General features: G+C 32.9%; 3 protein-coding genes across 3 annotated transcripts; all 3 read left to right on the top strand.

The window, feature by feature from the left end:
- The first annotated feature begins 35 nt into the window (after window positions 1-35).
- On the top strand, window positions 36-12,674 carry LOC130678026 (uncharacterized). The gene is made up of 9 exons (XM_057485003.1): window positions 36-144; window positions 204-582; window positions 1,117-1,221; window positions 1,281-1,465; window positions 1,544-1,750; window positions 10,650-10,775; window positions 10,839-10,980; window positions 11,049-11,226; window positions 12,403-12,674. Exons 1-9 carry the CDS (start codon window positions 73-75, stop codon window positions 12,527-12,529), a joined length of 1,521 nt encoding a protein of 506 aa, XP_057340986.1. The 5' UTR covers window positions 36-72; the 3' UTR covers window positions 12,530-12,674.
- Window positions 12,661-17,401, top strand: LOC130678029 (uncharacterized). The gene is made up of 4 exons (XM_057485011.1): window positions 12,661-13,194; window positions 16,204-16,650; window positions 16,709-16,981; window positions 17,053-17,401. The coding sequence occupies exons 1-4, from the start codon at window positions 12,776-12,778 to the stop codon at window positions 17,315-17,317; spliced, it is 1,404 nt and encodes a 467-aa protein (XP_057340994.1). The 5' UTR covers window positions 12,661-12,775; the 3' UTR covers window positions 17,318-17,401.
- Window positions 17,402-17,523: 122 nt separating this feature from the next.
- LOC130678031 (uncharacterized) lies at window positions 17,524-19,423 on the top strand. The gene is made up of 4 exons (XM_057485013.1): window positions 17,524-18,131; window positions 18,210-18,656; window positions 18,819-19,082; window positions 19,149-19,423. Exons 1-4 carry the CDS (start codon window positions 17,713-17,715, stop codon window positions 19,393-19,395), a joined length of 1,377 nt encoding a protein of 458 aa, XP_057340996.1. The 5' UTR covers window positions 17,524-17,712; the 3' UTR covers window positions 19,396-19,423.
- Window positions 19,424-20,915: the final 1,492 nt, after the last annotated feature.

Raw genomic sequence — 20,915 nt, 5'->3', positions numbered from 1 at the left:
GTACTTTATTTTTTAATTCTAAATAATTCAAATTATTTATATAATTTTATTGTGAACGTGATAAATTTAAAAATGAATCAAAAAAAGGCAACTGTAAAAGAATCGCTGAGTTACGTCAAGTTGAACAAAAAAAAACCTATTGGAGTAAGAATTAAATTCTTTTATAAATAAAATAATAAGTAATTAATTAGTTTTATTTGCAGATAAAATTAAAAGGAAAATATTTATTTAAAGCGGGTGTTAGATTAGTTATTGAGTATATCGAGTGGTTAAAAAATGAAGACAATGAATTATATAAAATTGATGATAAATCTCTGAGTATAAAGGACCGGTCAATTCTTTTAACTGAACCTAATTTTCGTAGCAAACAAGAAAAAATTTATGTAGTTGATTTAATTAAAAAATTTAATGCTTTCAAAAAGTATCCAGACAAAGAAAGACAATTGATTGCTAAAGTCATTTATTATAAACATTTTAAATCTCAACGTGTTATTGTAAGACAAAATCATCCAGCTAAATATTTATATTTTATTATAAAAGGAGAAGTTGAATTAAGTAAAATCGAAAAAGATAATATCACTGGTATTTATTGCTTAACTATTTAAATACAGCCCAATCTCGTTATAAGCAATTTCCCCTGTCACGCTTTTCATTACATCTTTGAAGCCCCCCCTATTTTTACTATTTTTTTTTTCGTCATTTCCAACAATATTTTCGATATAATGAAGAAAAAAAAAATTAGTCGATTTTTTTGAATCAGTCTAATATTTTCCTATGTTCACATAGGAAATTCTACTAAGTCAACATATGGATAATTCCTATATAACAGAAAGTATTCCTATGTTATCATAGTAAAAATTCCTATGTGAACAAAGGAAGTATTACTATGTAACATAGGAAAATTACCTGTTTTTTTTCTCCATGCAGAATTTAACACTGATTATTTGACTTTTTAACGCAATTTCAGTAGTTGCTTATAACAAGCGATTTGCAACGAAGGGAGCCCGAATCTCGGATTTTTCTAAGAATTTTCTCCCCTTCAACCCCTGAAGATTGTTTATAACGAGCTTGGACTGTAACAAAATTGAATTTAATGAAATTTTGTATTTTTAATAGGAGACATCAAAGAAATAAATGCTGGAGTTTTAGGACCTGGTGACATGTTTGGTGAAGTAGCGCTTCTTCATTCCATTTCACGGTCGACAACTGTTATTTCTCAAAGTAAAATATATAAATATTTGTATTATTAATATATATTAATTATTTAAATTAAATTTTAGCTTCTGTAGATTTTTTTTGTCTTGATAAATCAGACTTTGATCAGCTATTAAAAAATTTTTTATTGCAAAACTGGAATGTACTGCAAGATGCGCTTGTTAATTTTAATTATTTTAAATCATGGGATGATACTACTATAAGAGAATGTTGTGTTCTCAGTAAAATTAAAGATTTTGAACCCAATGAGGTAATTTTTTTTTTGTTTGTTATTGTTAATTAATAACAATAATTTTTATTAACAAAGTTACATTTTTATAAATTGAAGATTCTATTGGGTGATGGAAAGGGTATGGTAAATTACGTTTACTTTTTATTATCAGGCATGTGTCGACTGATTGAACATATGTTAGTGTTTGAAGAAAAACGTTATGGTAAAATAAATTATCGATTGTACGATCCTGAAAAATTAGAAATGTCTAGAAGAAGTAGCAAAAGACCTAGTCGTAAATCTAATGGCGAAATTCATTTTCCAGTAAAATTTTTTGCATAAATAAATTTCGTTACAAGTGTCATAAGAGCGCATACAAAAATTTTTAACTTTCTACTATCAAAATTTTAAATTTTAAATAAAAAAATCTATTTTCTTAGCGGGAAGTTAAAAAAGAGGAATTGGTTTCGGTCCGATTTTCGAAAATCGAGTTTTCATCAGGTCTTGACGTTTTGAGGTCCTAGAAAACCATTCTGAAAATTTGTTGATGGACGTCCGCGCGCTGTGTGTGCGCGTGTATGTGTGTGTGTGTGTAAACTTTTTTTGTCCGATGATATCTTTCGAACGAATCAACCGATTTGAACGTTTTTGGCGGTAATCGAAAGAGCTCACCGAGACTTAGAACCGAGTAGATTTTGAAATCGATTGGTCAAGTAGTTTACGAGTTATACGAAAAACAAAAAACAAAAAAAAAATTTTACGTTTTTTTCATGTATATCTCATGAACCACTTGCCCGATTCACCTCAAAATGCAATCAGATTTAAGTATCGAAGAGCTCAAAAAAAATAATAGCAGTAATATTCCATAAATTGGATAAATTTTTGATAACTTATCAAGTTGATTATTTAAGGACTGTATTATAATTATTTTTTTTATAACTCTGATATTTTTCGTAAGGTAATAACTGATGTAAAGATAATAAATTTATCATTGACAATTTTATTTTATTTTTCTTGCTGATTCAGTTTGCAAAGAGACTTGAATAATAAAAATCTGTTTTCTATATTTTATACAATAACATTAACATGTAATTGTGGACAAATGTTCTTGGGATTACTCCATAAATTTGTGAATCTGCCGTATCATTAATTTTTGAAACAATACAAATTTTTTTTTCATTTGAAATATAATTCAACTTCCGATTTTTCAATAATAAAACTACTTTTTGTTTTAACACCGACAAAAATTTAACAGTACTACCGGTGGTATTTTAACACCGTTTCCGGGGTTATATTTAACACCGATGACCTTAACACTGGGATAGTGTGAACTTACACCGGTTTTTCTATAGTGTAAGGGCGTATGAGAAGTATTCAAAATTTGTACTCTTCTATGACAGAGTGTTTAGCTTGCCAAGTCTGGTCGCACCTAAGTATTATGGTCGAATATTAGGGCGCCACTGGAAGATGGACTCGGCCTTCCAGAACCGGATGTTAATTGTAATTTTTGATTCTCAGGGTCGTTCGTAAATTTTATAATTTTGTGAGAGAGGAGAGGAATGATGAACAGGCTGAAATAAATTTTATTTACAACTTTAATACCAATTTTAATTTTAATAACCTTAAGCACCTTGCTTATTATTTATTTAACCCTTAATGACAATTAATAATCTTATGACAAACTATGCTTATGACAAACTAATTTCGTCTCCTAGACGTTTTCCTTATGACAACTAAATGCGTCCCCTGGACGTTTCCACACTCCCACACACACGTATTTTAGGCGTCTTCCGTACGTAACACACACACACACTCTCATTAAAAAACCGTCTACCGGACGTTAAACCTTTAACCTTAATACACTTTGATTAAAAAACCGTCCACCGGACGTTAAACCTTATTTTCCTTAAATTCTACTTTAAAAAACCGTCCACAGGACGTTAACCCGCATTTTCTTATTTCCTAGTGTCCACCGGACATATCCTAAACCTAACTTAATCTTTGTCCACCGGACTTACATCACAGACACAGTTTCTTTACTCTAACTTGACTCTATAACTAAGTGACTCTACTCATTAACTTTCTCACTCAATTTTTCAACACTTCATAATTTCCCATACTCAATATAAAATTTTTCATTCTATGATTTACTGTCCTTTCCAATTAATTAATTTATTTTTGTTTAATATAATTTATAAATTAATTAATCTTTTCCATTTATAAATTTTCCTAATTAACTTTCTCTGATTAAAATTTTATAATTAATTTGCCACAAATTTTATACAATTATTATTTTCAATTCCTAATTTTCCACTGACAATTTTCACAACAAATTTATTTCACTTTTAAAATAATCCGTTTCACTTTTACTCACAATTTAATTTACCCAAACTCTAGTATCTTTTAATTAAATTTTAGATATTTTAATTAACTTAAAATTAATTTAATAATGACGTAATGACTAGAATTTGATTTCGGGTTGACTAGAATTTTAGGCCGGTGAATTGGCGTCACACGGTTCCCGATTTTATTGACGTTGATTCGAGTAATTCGAGTAAATTAATGAATCTTAGAATTAATGCGGCCGACGGAATAAATTCCAGCCTGTATTAATCTTAAGATCAATTAATAAATTAATTTATAACGGCTGGAGAGCCTGGAATAAATTAATAAATTAATAATTTTAATTACCGGATTATTTACGCGACAACTTTATTTTATTCTGGCTTTAGAGCCTTGAATAAATACTACAGAGTTTCGGACACTTAATGGCGACAAAACGAGACGCAATAGAACTTTCGAGAACACGAGATTAACGGCTGGAGAGCCTGAACTATCCGTTTCTTTACGCGAGATCAACGGAAAGATATTAAGTAATGTATTATAATTAATTTGCCAGATTAATACAATTAATCAGCGGCCTGAATTAATTATAATTTACCTCCAATTTTAATTCAGCAATCCTTGGAACTTATAGTGATGATCCGCTCCGGGCTGCTACCAATCTCTCGATGTTAGTTGAGTTTTCAGGTTTCCGTTGTCCGGCTTTCGTCCTCGTATTTTTGCTTCCGTCACAATGGTATTATTTAATTCACAATGTACTAGATAACCTTGTATTACAATGTGTTTGATCACTTTAGTCGTTCACTTACTCTTGTCTTCACTTGGCGTCCATCGCCTTCGGTCGTCCGACTGACTCTCTGGATGTCCAACGAACTCTCTCGATTTTTGGCATTTCACTCCCTTATAACTCTTCGATTCGGGTCTCTTTGATTTACCCCGGAAAACTCATCCCTACTAAATTAGTCAAAGAGAGGGGCGGATGTTCGGGTTGTGGGGGTTTACACACACACAATCAAACTCATGCATTCACACATTCACACCTAACTCACATACATATCACATACCAAATGTCTATACTTACTACACTACACTTACTATCATACTATACATATCATACAATAATACCAACTTGATGCTCCCGTACGGCAGATCAAGTTGGTAGTTTACACATAATACACTATATACAATAGAGATATAACTAATATACGCAAGCACGACGCTTAATTACTAAAAGTATAATTTAATAAAGATAATAAGACTGTTATTATAATAATTAATAAATAAACTAAATTAATACTTGTGTTGAATATATATATGTGTTGAACCTTATTTAGTAGTGGTAATTATCCCCACAATTGGTGACCCCGAGACGTGTAAATATATATATACAGCATAAGCATAATTTTTTCTGGACGCTTCTCGATCTTTCGACACGCCATTCTATATTTTTACCGCGTGTTTGCAATAATCAAGAAAATAAAAAATTATAAAAAACATTAACTATAGTGACTACATAAACAATAAATAAATAAATTTAAATAAAAAAAAAAAAAAAAAAAAAAAAAAAAATCAAAAAATAAAAAAATAATAATAAAATAAAAAAATAATAATAAAATAAAAAAATAAATAAAAATAAAATAAGTAAAATCTGTGTTGTGATTTATACATCAAGACATTCAAAATGCCCGGTGGTGTTATTCATACTCCTCCTAAAAATAACGGGAATGTGTCCGATCCAACTCTTCAAGATCAAGCAGCAGCATACCTAGATGGTTTTCTTCCCATGCCTACTTTACACCCTGAAAATGGATCAGGTACTCAAAAACTTGGCAACGACGGAGAGATCACACCGTCACTTACACTTCCAACTGATCCAATCAAAACTAAGAAAAATTCAACACTTGAACAGCAGCACCTAAATGATCCTACACCACGTGATGACAGATACCGTTATGCACTGGGATATTATCCGCCGCAGTCATTTCAGTATCCAATTTATCAGCAACCTGCACAGCAACCAGCTCGAGTTGAACCACAAGAACTACCTCAGTTCTGGCCGCAATCGGTAAGCCTTTGGTTTAAAACAATTGAAACAACTTTCGCTAGTAAACCTAACCTCACTGATGAGGCTAAATACAATGCAGTCATTCGCCGTCTGGACCATGAACAATTGACAGCAATTGAACATATAATTGATAATCCTCCTGTAGCGAACAAATATCCTGCAATCAGGCAAGCATTAATTAACAGGTATGCACTCTCCCAAGAGCACCGTTTTCGCAAGCTTTTATCAGAGCTTAGACTAACTGGTAAACCATCAGAACTATACAACCAAATGCGACGTCATGCTGATGGCATTGATGAATCATTCATCAGATCATTGTGGATTGACCGTCTTCCTGAAGATCTCCAAGTAGTTCTAGCTGTAGCTCATACTATGGACAACCAAAGTCTTATCCAAGTTGCTGACAAGATAATGGAAGTTCTTGACCGTCGCAGACAAAATCAAAGTAATTATCTTGCAGCTATCACCAAAAATAATTCCCACAAAGAATGTACTGAGCAGTTTCAAAAACTAACTGAACAAATTCAGATGTTATCAGCCAGAATGGACAGCATGTTTGCTGAGCTAACCTCAAGACAGTCACGACACAGATCACCTAGTGGTGATGCTAGACACCGTTCACCATCACACAGCAACAGGAACAACCAGAAAACCTGCTACTACCACAATAAATTTGGTCCTAAAGCGCACAAATGCAACGCTCCATGCGTTTGGTCGAATCTCTTAACTAACCAACAGGGAAACGAGCCGAGCCATCAATAGATGCGGCAACTGCTGGTGGTTCATCTAATTCTCGCCGCTTATTCATCAATGATTCAGCTTCAGGAATCAAATTCCTCATTGACACTGGTGCTGACATTTCAGTTATTCCACCTACTAAATCAGACAGATCAAGAGCCACCGACTTAAAACTATATGCAGCCAACCACGGTATTATTCAAACTTATGGAGAACGAGCTTTAACACTTAACCTAGGACTACGCAGACCAATCAAGTGGATTTTCTATATTGCCGATGTACCATATCCAATCATTGGTGCTGACCTTTTACATAAATATAGCCTAATTGTCGACCTGCGTCAAGGAAAAATCACTGATCCTGACACTGGATGTCAATCTTCAGGTATTTTTGCACAAGCTCCAATTAATTCAATTACAGTCATAGTTACTGACTCTAAATATACTAATTTACTCAAACAATTTCCTGAGTTAATAGGAAATCCTTCAAACCATACTGCTATCAAACATTCAGTAAGACATTACATCACAACTACTGGTCCTCCTTGTGCTCAACGTGTCAGACCGCTACGTCCTGAAAGACTTAAGCAAGCTAAAGATGAGTTCCAACTTATGTTAGAGTTGGGTCATATTAGACCATCTACAAGTCCCTGGGCTAGTCCGCTACACATGGCACCTAAAAAAAATGGAGACTGGCGTCCTTGTGGAGATTTCCGCAAGTTAAACACAAAAACTATACCAGATCGTACACCAATATCTCTTTTATCTGATTGTACTGCTAATCTGGCTGGGAAAAAAATATTTTCGAAGATTGACATACGACGAGCATTCCAACATATACCAGTAGCCGATGAAGATATTGAAAAAACAGCTGTGATTACTCCTTTTGGCCTTTTCGAGTTCGTCAGTATGCCTCCAGGCCTCCGTAACGCTGCACAAACCTTTCAACGTTTGGCCAGTGAAGTGTTTCAAGGTCTTGATTTCCTATACTTTTACATTGACGATGTCCTAGTCGCGTCAAAAGATGAAGATCAGCACGAAGAACATCTTCGTATCGTTTTTGAACGACTAAAACAGTATGGTCTTTGCATCAGCACTGACAAGTGCGTCTTTGGAGTAGACTCTATTGATTTCTTGGGCTACCGTATCACACCTCAAGGTTCTACGCCTTTGCCAGACAGGGTGCAAGCTTTAGTTAACTTCAAGAAACCTGAAACACTGGTTGATCTTCGACGTTTCCTCGGTGCTATAAATTTTTACCGACGTTATATGAAAAATGCTGCAACAATTCAAGCTTCACTCAATGATCTACTCAAAGACTCCAAGAAAAATGACAAACGTCCAGTACCCTGGACTCAAGACACATTACAGGCTTTTGAACTCATCAAGCAACAGCTTGCTAATGCTACGCTGCTAGCACATCCAGTTTCATCAGCTGAACTACGTCTCACTACTGATGCATCAAGCACAGCCATGGGTTCAGTCCTAGAACAGAAGGTGGAGGATGAATGGCAACCACTTGGTTTCTATTCTCGTAAGTTTTCACCAGCTCAAAGAAATTACAGTACGTATGATCGAGAACTCACTGCTATTTACGAGTCCGTTAAATACTTTAGACACTGGCTAGAAGCTAGAGATTTCAGTATCCAGACTGATCACAAACCTCTTGTCTCTGCATTTCAAAGACGCAGTGACAAGTCAATGACTCCTCGCCAAATAAATCAACTTGGATTCATCAGCGAGTTCACAACAAACATTCAGTACATCAATGGAGAGAATAATAACGTCGCTGATGCTTTATCTCGCATTGATGCACTCAGACTACCAACTGTTATTGATTTCAATGAGTTATCTCAGGCTCAAACTACGGATCACGAGTTAACTCAACTTCTTCAAGACAACAACACTTCATTGAAGTTTCAAAAATTAACGTATGGACCAGATCATCAGGTAATCCATTGTGATGTTTCTACTAATGACATCAGACCATTTGTTCCTCAATCTTTTCGACGTCAAGTTTTTGACGTTTTTCATAACCTGGCACATCCAAGTGGTCGCGTCACCAGCAAAATCATCTCTCAACGCTACGTTTGGCCTTCTATGAACAAGGACATTACTCAATGGGCTCGAACTTGTGTACCTTGCCAAAAATCAAAAATTGGTCGACATGTCCATACACAACCAGCATCTTTCACCGATCCAGACCAAAGATTTGATCATGTTCATATTGACCTGGTTGGTCCAATGCCAGAGTCTGCAGGTTTCAAATATTGCATGACCATGGTTGATAGATTCACGAGGTGGCCTGAAGCAGTTCCTATCATGGATATTACAGCAGCCACGGTTGCAAACACATTTTACTCAAATTGGATTTCAAGGTTTGGATGCCCTAAAATAGTGACTACAGACCAAGGATCACAATTTGAGAGTGCTCTCTACACTGCACTGCTGAATCTAGTTGGTGGTAAGCGAATCCGTACCACTGCATACCATCCAGCAGCAAATGGATTGGTTGAACGTTGGCATAGAACAATGAAGGCAGCAATCATGTGTCATCAGAATGATGAATGGAGCCAAATACTTCCTACTGTACTACTTGGGTTAAGATCCTGCTACAAGGAAGACCTTAAAGCATCTCCAGCAGAATTCTTGTATGGAACCACTCTCAGAATTCCTGGTGAATTTTTTACTGATGAAGATCCGCCACAAGATCCAAATTTCTTCCTAGAGGATTTTCGCATTCATATGAGGAATGTTAAGCCAGCGCCTGCTGCGCATCACTGCCGCCGGAAAACTTTCTGCTACAAGGACCTAGCTACATGCTCTCACGTCTTCCTCAGAATAGACCACGTAAAACGGCCCTTGGAACAACCATACTCGGGTCCTCATAGAGTCATCAAAAGGATTGATGACCGCACCTTTGCTATTGACAACAATGGCAAAGAAACTGTTGTCAACATTGAAAGACTGAAACCAGCTCATCTAGTGACTTCTGAAGTGCTAGATACGGTACCAAGCTCGTCTGGAAAACCACACATTCCACTGACAAATGTACCTGCGCCAACTGTGACTTCTACAAATGTACCTGCGTTAACTCCTACAAATGTACCTGCGTTAACGTCTACAAAAGTACCTGATTTAAAAGCTGCACCACAGGCCAAAAAGACACTTGGTGCATCTTCACCATCAGTATTTAACTCAACAGCTCAACCGAGCACATCTGCATCGATTCCACCAACTTCTGGCATACAGCCAGTATACACCACATTCTCATCGTCGCTACGCACATATCCTGCCAGGAAACCAAAGAAGAAAGTGCAAATAATTTCAAAAAAATAAATAATTTTAAATTTTCATAAACGCCAACACTACTTTACCGCCTTTTTCCGGGGGGGAGTAGTGTGGGGGTTTACACACACACAATCAAACTCATGCATTCACACATTCACACCTAACTCACATACATATCACATACCAAATGTCTATACTTACTACACTACACTTACTATCATACTATACATATCATACAATAATACCAACTTGATGCTCCCGTACGGCAGATCAAGTTGGTAGTTTACACATAATACACTATATACAATAGAGATATAACTAATATACGCAAGCACGACGCTTAATTACTAAAAGTATAATTTAATAAAGATAATAAGACTGTTATTATAATAATTAATAAATAAACTAAATTAATACTTGTGTTGAATATATATATGTGTTGAACCTTATTTAGTAGTGGTAATTATCCCCACAGGGTCTCACTGATTAGCGACACCCGGTGACATGTCGAATCACTTAATTTACTAAACCGAGTTATAATTAGGACCCGTTATCGACCGTGGACAAATCCAATTTTTGAAATTAATAAATAGTCATGGGAATCTATTTTACCCTGTTACACTTCGTTTTTTAATTTTCTATATCAAAAATACCTCGGTTAGTCTCAAAAACTTTTTTTATATGCCATTACGCGTTTTTAATGTAATCTTTTGCTAGGATACGCCCTTATGACATCTGTAACACAAAATCAAATATATAATTATTAATTTAATCTATAAAATAATAGACTATCAAAAGTTCTGAAGAAATTCCAGAAGTCAAAGATTTTACAAAAAAATTATTGTCAAAAAAAATAAAAAATCCAATGGATTTTGATCGTGAGAGTACAATTACAACAACATTACAGGAAGTAGTAAGTATTTAATATAAAAATAAATACATTGGATTATAAATTAATTTATGAAAAAATTTACAGGTAAATCAATGGCACGAAATAACAGATGTTGCGACAGCATTGATGCGTAAACCATCGACATTGTCTGAGCAAACTCATCCAGGTGTTAAAACTATTTTCATACAAATATGTGAATTCCATCGTGGTGCTTGTTTTGGTTTAGGTAGTTTATAAATATGTATATATTCCTAAATAAATAAATAAATGAATATAATAATTTTTAATTTAAAGGTGAAGAGATGCGGAATCGACGTATAGTATCCACGACATCAGTGCGCTGCTTATTAATTCCGCGTTACTGGTTACTTGAACACAATCACGCAAATATTTGGCAACGAGTCAAAGTATTTATGAACTCTAAGTATCCAACGAGAGATAAATTGTTTCAACAGTTTGTTATCAATCGAAAGTATGTGATTTAATTTTTTGTATCGACTATATTCGCGAGAGGAAATTTACGGTAACAATTACGATATTTTATGGGAATGGTTTCCATATTGTAGTATTTATTATAGCAATGGCACCCATACAAATTACAACGTAAAAATTCGGAAGTGAATTCAGAGTGATCTTGATTTTATTTAAAATCACATTCACTCCAATTAGGAGTTTTGATATTGAAATAACCTCCCCTTCGGAGTGAATTTCATGTATGGGTTTTATTCCTAGATGTTATCGAAATAGTTCACATACTACTGCAATAATCGTTCCTATATATTATGGTGATAATTACCATGATATTGTGGTAACTTTTACCGTAAATTATGGGAATGATTCCCATAACAGTATGGGAACGATTAACATAATAGTATGGAAACTATATTATAGTAACTACTACACAGAAAAAAAGGATTTCTTGGCGCAAAAAATTTTTTCTTGTTCTAAGAAAATTTTTACTTGACTCAAGAAATTTTTTGTATTATAAAGTGAAAACAAAACTTTTCTTGGCGTAAGAAAAAATTTTCTCGGAACAAGAAAAAAATTTTTTAGGCGAGAAAAAAATTCTTGAGCCAAGAAAAATTTTTGTCTTCAATTCATAATACAAAATATTTCTTGCGCCAAGAAATTCTTTTTTTCTGTGTACCATAGTCTATAGTAACGACTATCATGCTATTTAGAAATTTCTCATATTATGGTAATGGTTATTATATTATCATAGTAGTCGTTACTATACTATTATCGTAATGATTCCTATATAATGTATGGGAGTCATTACTTTAATGTATGGTAATGTTTACCATAGTCGTATGGGAACGATTATCATAATATTATGGGGACGATTACCGTTCCAATGTGAATATCAGATTTATTACTATGTGACTATGGGAACTATTCCCACGAGTATGGTAATCATTACCATAATTCAATTATCACACAATGTAAGAACTTTTATCGTAATAATAGAAATTGTTCCTGTAGTTATAAAAACTTCCCAGAAATTATAAGTGTATATCCCGTAATTCCAAGTAATTATTACCATAACAGTATGAGATGATATTTTATAAACGTGCCAGAAGCGGTTACCATAATTTCCTCTTCGTGTTAATCATTTTTGCATAATTAATTATTTAAATAAATTTTTTAGGTGGACTGAGTATAAAAAACAATTATTAGAAGATGTTATTAAAAAGAGTAAAAAAACTTGTAATAATACAACAATTCATGATGTTCCTTATTCGATTCGAATAAATTCGACTTCAAACTGTATATAAATTAAATTATATGTATAACTTTTAAATAAATGAATGTGTTTTAAATAACAAACTCATTAAGAATTTATAAATACACTCGATTAGATTATAATTATCATGAACTATATGACATAAAAATATTTGTGAATTTAATAAGAAGCGAATTATTACTTTGTAATTTGAATTACAAAGTTGTGTGTTCAGTGTTGCGAATAAAAAATTTAAAAAAAAACAAATAAAATAGTTAATTATTCACATTTATCCAACATGACTTTAGTAGAGTCTGATAATTTATTATCTAAAGAATCAATTGAGTACTCAGATGAAATAATTAAAGAATTATTTGACGTAAAGCTTCCGCTAAATTGGAATCAATTAAAAAGAGAAGAAAAAAGTAAATTAGTTCATCAATGGGCACGCAAAGCTTTTCCTAATGTGCCTGAATCATTGGTTTCGATTACAGTGGGCTTGACCGTTGATGGTAATGCAGCAAAATTAATGGACCAAGTACCCGAATGGTTAGACCGGAAAAAATTAGCATGTGGTCAAAAGTTTGCGCGAGATAATATTTTTGGAATATATTTTTCTGTGCTTCTAGCCTTGTTTGCTCTTTTTTCATTTAAAGAAGGTTTCAAGCCTTTAATTGCTACCAGAAAATCATCAGAGCCTTACACAGCATTTAAAAGGTATTTTTTCTTTTATTATTATCATAAAAATTAATAGTAACAATCAGTTTATGATAAGTAGGGTGACCCAAAAAAACCACCGACTTTTTTTTTGTTTTCGAGTCTCATATGAAAATTTGTTGGCTTAACATGTTTTAAGAACCCTTTCCAAAAATCAGCTCGATAAACAATTTTCAAGGGATCGCTCGAGAAATTCGGGAATTCCAAAAATGATTGGAATTCGGAAGTTTTAACTTCCCTCTAAAAAAATTAAAAATTTTCAAAAAAAGGAAAGTTATAGGTTTCGGTCCGATTTTCAAAAATCGAATTTCTAACAGATCTTGAGGTTTTGAGGTTCTAGGAAGCTATTCTGACTGATTTCAAGTTGATGCCCGAGTGTATGTACGTACATACATGGGTCAATATTCTGGGACTTTTGAACAAATAAATTGATTTGGCTTTTTAAGGTGATGATTCAAGGTGATGACTTTTACTCAAATCAGGTTTATTTACTATGATTCTCTCTATCATTATCAATTTTTCCTTGATCTTATCCCGATATAGTTCTTCTTCATCTGATAAATCTTTGTAACTATTATAATGTAATATATATAATATTTTGTAACTATAGTAATTTGTAATTATAGGGATAGAAATAGAGGGATATTCTGCGTATAATTATATACGATAACGATATTACAATAATAAGTGAAATATATAAATAATAAAAAATATAATAAGGCGTTTAAAAAATATCGAATTTGATATTCCAAAATAAATATCGAATATCGATAATTCGAGATTAAAAATATCAACGATATTTATCGATTGTTTTCTAAGAAAATATCGATATTTTTTGCCCTTCCCTAGCCCCTAACCTATAAAACAGCATTAATAACTAATCATCTGTTTATATATTAACAAGTTTAACTATAAAATAACAATGTGTAATATTGCTCGCTTGTTAATTTTATTAACAGTTGCTTTAGCAACAAAGGCTCAAGAAAGCCAAACGGAATTTCTAAAAATCGGTAATGTAATTAATATATTTAAGTTTAATGGCATACTTACCGTAACCATGCGGGTCTTACCAAAAAATGATTCAAACTGGATTTTTCGTCAACCTTCACTCGAAATTTTCAATGAAGTTAATAGTGTTTTGCGTCTTCCAAACAAAGCCAATGAATTCGACGGTGATTTTCATATGGAATTTTGTAATAATCTTGATCAATTGTTTAAAACTTATTTCCGAAACTTTACAATTGAGGGAACGGATAACCCCTCGTATGTTATTATGGGTGCCTTGTCAAAAAAGCTAAAATCGCTAAATATTTTGGTATCAGAGAATCACTCGTTACAAATTACAGTTATGTTCTTATCAGAATTAGAAGATTTCGTAAAGGTGAAAAATTATCTGGTCTGACTACTTTACAATTAAATGAAGAAGTATTTGAACAACTGAACAATGTCACTATTGGCGATAGCATCAGTACTATAAATTATATAAAAAACGGCGGCTCACATTGTATTGAGTCGTTTATTACCGAAAATGCATTGTTTCAAGTACGTGTACTCATATCACTATTCAACATTCATGTAATTAACAAACATCGGTGGGCTAAGTGTTAATTATGTTTCAGGTGTTTGTTTATAAGCCGAAGGTGTATCAAACAATAGAACGATATTTTGAATTTCATGGCATCAGCGAGCTCTCTAATAAAGCTGTCATTAATTATTTTTTGCCAGATTACGCCGAGTATTTGGGCACAATTAAAACTGCAAGTGGAAATAGCACCGTCGAAAATTGGGCTTCGGAAAATTTAAATTTTCCAAGACACATATCTTCAAATGAAAATATTTTAAGCATTTATGGTAATTAATGCTGTATTGTTGGAACGGCTAAACGAATTACTTCTAAATTAAGCACTTCTGCAACTTACTTTAACGATGATCGCACCCTATTTTGAAGATGATGAACTTGCCGATTGGTTTAAAAAATATGTTGTTAATTGTTTAAAACTTAACTATATTAATTTATGATAATTAGCAAGTTATTCGAGATTAGTTGTCTTACATTATTTGTTTGAGTAATTTTAAGAGAATTAAAATGTGCCTTAATTTAATTTTAATAGTTTTGTAACCTTAAAAATTGAAATTAAAATTTTTCGCGGATTATTTGAAGGCATATTAATTTTTAAAGTAAAACCTAACCTATAATTATTATTATGGGATACCCAAAAATTTAGGGAAACGAATACAAAACCGAATACTTGGAATAAAATCAAAGACCTGTAATATTTAATATTAAAAAATTTATTTGTTGTACCCCGGCATGCCCTGGGAAATTTTTAAAAATCGAAATCGATGAAAAATAATAACGAATTAGTTCATAATATATGAAAATGAATTATTATTGAAAATATTAGTCATTGATAAGTTGAGCTTAAAACCTAGCAAAATCTTATAGCTTATAAATTATTTTTCATTAGAATGGCCTACGAAGAGATGAGGCTGGTGATGATATGATTACGGCGAAAAATTCAATTGAGAACTCTGAAGATGATATTGGGAACTTAAAAGTGTTATTGATGACTGAGAAATAGTATGAGATTTAATCATAATTTAAGAACTTTTATTTTCATTTAAAACTAATATATGTGTTATATATTTAAATTTTATTCCCTAATTTAATTATTTGTTTAATGAAAGATGAATATTTAAAAAAAATAATAAAGCAATTCTTAATGAATTGTTCGTAAAAAAATTTTGTTTGGTTATTATTATTCAAATATATCGCGGCGACTTTAGCGCCGTGGCTACGCTCGGAAGAAAAAGTCTGGGTACCCTCTTGCAGATATGATTAGTCGCGGTAATCAGGTATGCGTTGAATAAAAATTGTTTATCGAGCTGATTTTTGGAGAGGGTTCTTAAAATTTTTTAAGCCAACAAATTTTCATATGAGACACGAAAACCAAAAAAAGTTAATTTTTTTTGGATCATCCTAATGATAAGTGATTTGTTAAATTCAAGATATCTATCGACTGGAATACGAGTAAGAAATTGGTACACTAGTGATTTTTGGACAAAAGATACACCAGCTTACAATGATATGATAGCAGTACGAAGAATTCACGCAATTGTACGGAACAAATTAAACGGATTGTCAAAGGAAGAAGTTGACAAAGCTGCGACAATTAAAAATCCATGGTCGCCAATGAGAAATATTTTATCACAAGATTTTTGGTCAGCGTGCTCTGAAGCTTTACCTGGACAGTGTCCTTTTGCAATAGAACACACGGGTTCCATACGACCTAGAATAATGAATCAAGGTGAAATGGCTGTTACACAAGGCGGATTTATCTGCTTAGCAATTCTTTATCCTCAGGCTTTCGGACTTCACGCTGCTACTGATAAAGATCTTGATAATTTTTGCTATATCTGGAGATGTATTGGTTATCTTTTGGGTATCGATGACGAGTAAGTCAAATCAATTTTTAAATATTTAAAATTTTTGATACATGAAATTTTTTTAAAGATTCAATTTCTGCCGAGGATCATTTGCTGATATCAAGCAGCGTTCCGCGGACTATTTAAATGAATGGGTAAAACCGAACTTACGTGACATAACTCCAGAATGGGAGCATATGATGAGATGTATTACTGCTAGCTCAGAATATTATTCTTCTAATGTTTCTAATAGTTCGTATGAAATAATTCTGCTGTATCTTACGGGGTTGATGAATCTTGACATGCCACGATTGCGTGCAGCACTTAGCTATCGAGATTGGATAAGATACTACTTTACCAAGTAACTTATATAATAATTGATAATAAAAATGTATATTTAAATAATAATTATGATAAATAATTGTTTCTCAGGTTTACAATGTATTATGCAATGCGAGTCCCTCAAATAAAAAGATTTGCGGTCTCTCAAACTAACAAAACTTTGGACAATGCATCAAAATTTACGAAAGAAAAGCACGAAAAGTTACAAGATAAATCATCTAAATTATTATCCTCTGCTAGAGCAGATAATAATATTAAAAATATTTCAACTGAGGATAGAATTATTAAAATATTATTAATATTCGTGCTACTTCATGTAGTTATCAATTTTTTTTTCTTAATCTCACGAAATTAAATATTTTATACTCACAATAATTTTTATTTGTTAATTATTTAAATATTTTACTGGAATAAATAAAAAATTTTTAAAATAATACGACGATGTAGAATCTTCTTTATTGTTCTATTGGAATAAATTTGCCACCGAGATTTCGATAAAATTATTTGCATACTTTTGATTAAATCAAAAATAATATAAACATAAAGATGAATATTATTAAAAAATTTGTCCGTATACTTGATTAGATTATAATTATCTAAGTTAAAACAGGTATAAAAGTTGAAGTGCATTTAAAAAAAGTACATCATTTCTGGTTAAAAGTTCGATCATAAAGGCTTGTAATTTGTACCGTTAATGAAAAATCTTATAAATAATAAATATAAAAAGCAGAATATTATAATCTAATAAAGATGACTTCGAAATCATCTGAAAATTTACAATCTAACGATAAAATTGATTACTCAGAGGAAATAATCGAAGAATTATTTGGCGTAAAGCTTCCAGCCGATTGGAATGACTTGAAGAGAGATGAAAAGAGTAAATTAACATATCAATGGGTACGTGATGCATTTCCAAATGTACCAGAATCACTAGTTCCAATGACAGCCGGTTTGTCAGTAGACGGTGACTCTGGAAAATCAACGGAAGAAATACCCGCTTGGTTGGACCGCGAGAAATTCGAGCGCGGTCAAAAATTTGCTCAGGATAATATTTTAGGATTGTTTTTCTCTGTACTTTTAACTTTGTTTGGATCTGTTTCATTTGAGGAAGGTCTCAAGCCTTTGGTTCTCACTGGAAAATCTGCCGAGCCTTATGCAGCATTTAAAAGGTATTTTTCATATTTTCCATAAATTATAATTATTGAGGATAACAATTATTTTATTACAAGTAATTTATTTATTTCAAGATACCTGGCGACCGGAATACGAGTACGACATTGGTATACCAGCGATCCTTGGACAGAAGGAACTCCCGCGTACAACGGCATAAATGTAGTACGACGAATTCACACAATCACTCGTAAAAATGCAAACTCAATGTCTGATGAAGAAATAACGACAGCTGCGATGGTTGAGAATCCATTTTCACCGACGAAAAATATTTTATTGCAAGATTTCCGATCATCATGTCCTGTAACTTTACCTGGACAATGCCCTTTTGCAATTAAATCTCAAGGCTCCGTAAAATTAAAAAGAATGCATCAATGTGAAATGGCTAGTTCACAAGGCGGGTTTGTTTCCTTAGTTGTTCTTCATCCTCAACTGTTAGGTATTCATGATGCAACGGAGAAAGAACTTGATGATTTTTGCTATGTTCGGAGATGTATTGGTTATCGTCTTGGTATCGAAGATGAGTAAGTCATTTAATAGTATATTACACAGCAGAGACATTAGGATATTCCAATCCGCGTAAAAAACGAGGATAGCGAACGCCCGGTTTGGGACGTCCTACCTTCTTCCGTGGTATGTATACTATTACTTTTCTGATAAAAATATTTGAGAACTATTTTTTTAAGGTTCAATTTCTGCCGAGGAACATTGAACGACATCAAACAACGTTCCGCAGACTTTTTAAATCTCTGGATAAAAGCTAATTTCCGTGATATTACACCAGAATTTGAGCATGTGATGAGATGTTTAACTGCTGGTTCAAGCTATTATCTTGCCGACGTTTCTTACGAAGTTAGCCTGCTATATTTCACGGAACTGTTGAATCTGGATATGCCACGATTACGTGCGGCACTGAGTTACAGCGATTGGATAAAACATAAATTTATTAAGTAAGATCCATAATAATTCTCAATGAAAATACATTTATAAATAATACTAAAAAAATTATTTAACAGATTTTTAATGTACTATGCGATGCGAATACCTCAACTAAAAAAATTTTTGAATGCCCGAATAAATAAACATCTAAACGACGCATTGAAATTTACAAATGAAAAGCATGCAGAGTTACAAGAAAAGTCATCAAAACTTTTATCATCTGTAATATCTAAAAAAAATGACAATTACTTTAATCAATATACATTTACTAAACTTTTATTTTTAATTGTATTCTTTTTATTTGGTTGTTTGAGTTTGTTTTGAGCACAGTATGAAATAAATAGTTCTGAACATTTAAGTTATTCATTTTAATTTGATGACCCCCGAGTTAAGATTTAGGCCCTTGTTAAGTACCACTAAGGCAGTAACTACGTACTGTCAATTTTAAAATTCAGAAGCTAAATAACATAAAAACGATGTTCTATTCAGTATACATAAGCTTTGCTGATTACCACTTCCAGCAGTTATTAGAGCTTACTCAGATTTTCATTAAAAATGATCATAGAACTTAATAGAGCTTGTCGAAGCTCTATTTTAAATTTTCATAAGACCTACTCTAGTAACATCAGCTTAAGCAAGTTACATGAGGAAAGGCCTTCAGCAAGTTCCTTACGAAAGATGTATACAAGATTTGAACAAGAGGGATCATATAAGTATACTTGCCAAAGAATCTATCAAGTCTTGCTTAAGATTCTTCTTAAAGACTTACGGAAATCTGTAAAAGCAATCTGCAGCAATTCCTAAGCAATAGATGTACTGTACCACAATGTTCGGTCATATTTGCAGTAGAATTGATTAAGATACCGAGTTTCTTTATCTCCAAGGTCTCCGAGTCACTTTAAACTCCAGACTCAAACACAGTACCTATATCACACCCAGTGGCGCTCATTTAAATTTGACACGGAAACACTGGAACCCGGCTGGTCACTGTTCTGCACCCGACTCAGTACGATGCTGGAAGAAAATGCTCGATTGTGGTGCAGCGCCACATTGATTACTGTGTGGAACCTGACTGAGTTGTGCGTACATCACTTATAGTGAGGCTACTGAGAGCTTGCTCATCATTTAATGGTGGGGGTATGGGAATTGCATGCAAACTGAAGGGAACGCTCTCAGTAGCTCCAGTATAGTCAAGTTCCGCACAGTAATCAGTGTGGCGCTGCACCACAATCGAGCATTTTCTTCCAGCATCGTACTGAGTCGGGTGCAGAACAGTAACCAGTCGGGTTCCAATCTTTCCGTGAAAGTGCTACACATTAATAATTTTATTTTTATAAAATTATATCGAACTTTAATTGAGCACCACTGAATTTACTATACTAATGCTGAATAGACTCACGAAGGAAAGAAGAGGGTAGCCATGCCGAGATCGATCTTAAGCAATTCTGCAGCAAACGGATTTTCTAAAAACGAGAATCCATCTTTTGTCGATGTTTTGATGTTGCAAAATGGTATCCTGACAATTTGTAGATAATAAAGATACATATTGAAATAATAATATTTACAAAAAAATTATTCAACAAGTTTACAATGCATTGAAATTGGTAAAGGAAAAGCAGGAAGAGATCAAAAAACTCATTCAAACTATTATCTAAAAATTATAATACAAATAAATTTTTTTTTTTCATATAAAATTAATTGTTATTAATATCCGCACTGCTTTTTAGTACTTAAAAATTATTTAATATCATATACAATGAAATTCCTTCACACTGAGCAGAAAGGAGAGTGTTGGAAAGTATATAATCTCTGGACTCCAAAATTATTTTGGATAGTTAGTCTAG

Source organism: Microplitis mediator, chromosome 11 (genome assembly GCF_029852145.1).
Source record: "Microplitis mediator isolate UGA2020A chromosome 11, iyMicMedi2.1, whole genome shotgun sequence".
NCBI classification, from domain to species: domain Eukaryota; kingdom Metazoa; phylum Arthropoda; class Insecta; order Hymenoptera; family Braconidae; genus Microplitis; species Microplitis mediator.
Note: the sequence above shows the minus strand (reverse complement) of the source record. Positions and strands in the feature narration are given on the sequence as shown.

What these genes read in the sequence shown, in the direction of transcription:
- LOC130678026 (XM_057485003.1), top strand. Translation starts at nt 73, where the DNA reads ATGAATCAAAAAAAGGCAACTGTAAAAGAATCGCTGAGTTACGTCAAG. An exon ending in TGGTGCTTGTTTTGGTTTAG is followed by an intron (nt 10,981 to 11,048) that starts GTAGTTTATAAA and finishes TTTAATTTAAAG; the next exon opens with GTGAAGAGATGCGGAATCGA. An exon ending in CAGTTTGTTATCAATCGAAA is followed by an intron (nt 11,227 to 12,402) that starts GTATGTGATTTA and finishes TAAATTTTTTAG; the next exon opens with GTGGACTGAGTATAAAAAAC.
- LOC130678029 (XM_057485011.1), top strand. Translation starts at nt 12,776, where the DNA reads ATGACTTTAGTAGAGTCTGATAATTTATTATCTAAAGAATCAATTGAG. An exon ending in CTTTTGGGTATCGATGACGA is followed by an intron (nt 16,651 to 16,708) that starts GTAAGTCAAATC and finishes ATTTTTTTAAAG; the next exon opens with ATTCAATTTCTGCCGAGGAT. An exon ending in ATAAGATACTACTTTACCAA is followed by an intron (nt 16,982 to 17,052) that starts GTAACTTATATA and finishes ATTGTTTCTCAG; the next exon opens with GTTTACAATGTATTATGCAA.
- LOC130678031 (XM_057485013.1), top strand. Translation starts at nt 17,713, where the DNA reads ATGACTTCGAAATCATCTGAAAATTTACAATCTAACGATAAAATTGAT. An exon ending in CCTTATGCAGCATTTAAAAG is followed by an intron (nt 18,132 to 18,209) that starts GTATTTTTCATA and finishes ATTTATTTCAAG; the next exon opens with ATACCTGGCGACCGGAATAC. An exon ending in CGTCTTGGTATCGAAGATGA is followed by an intron (nt 18,657 to 18,818) that starts GTAAGTCATTTA and finishes TATTTTTTTAAG; the next exon opens with GTTCAATTTCTGCCGAGGAA.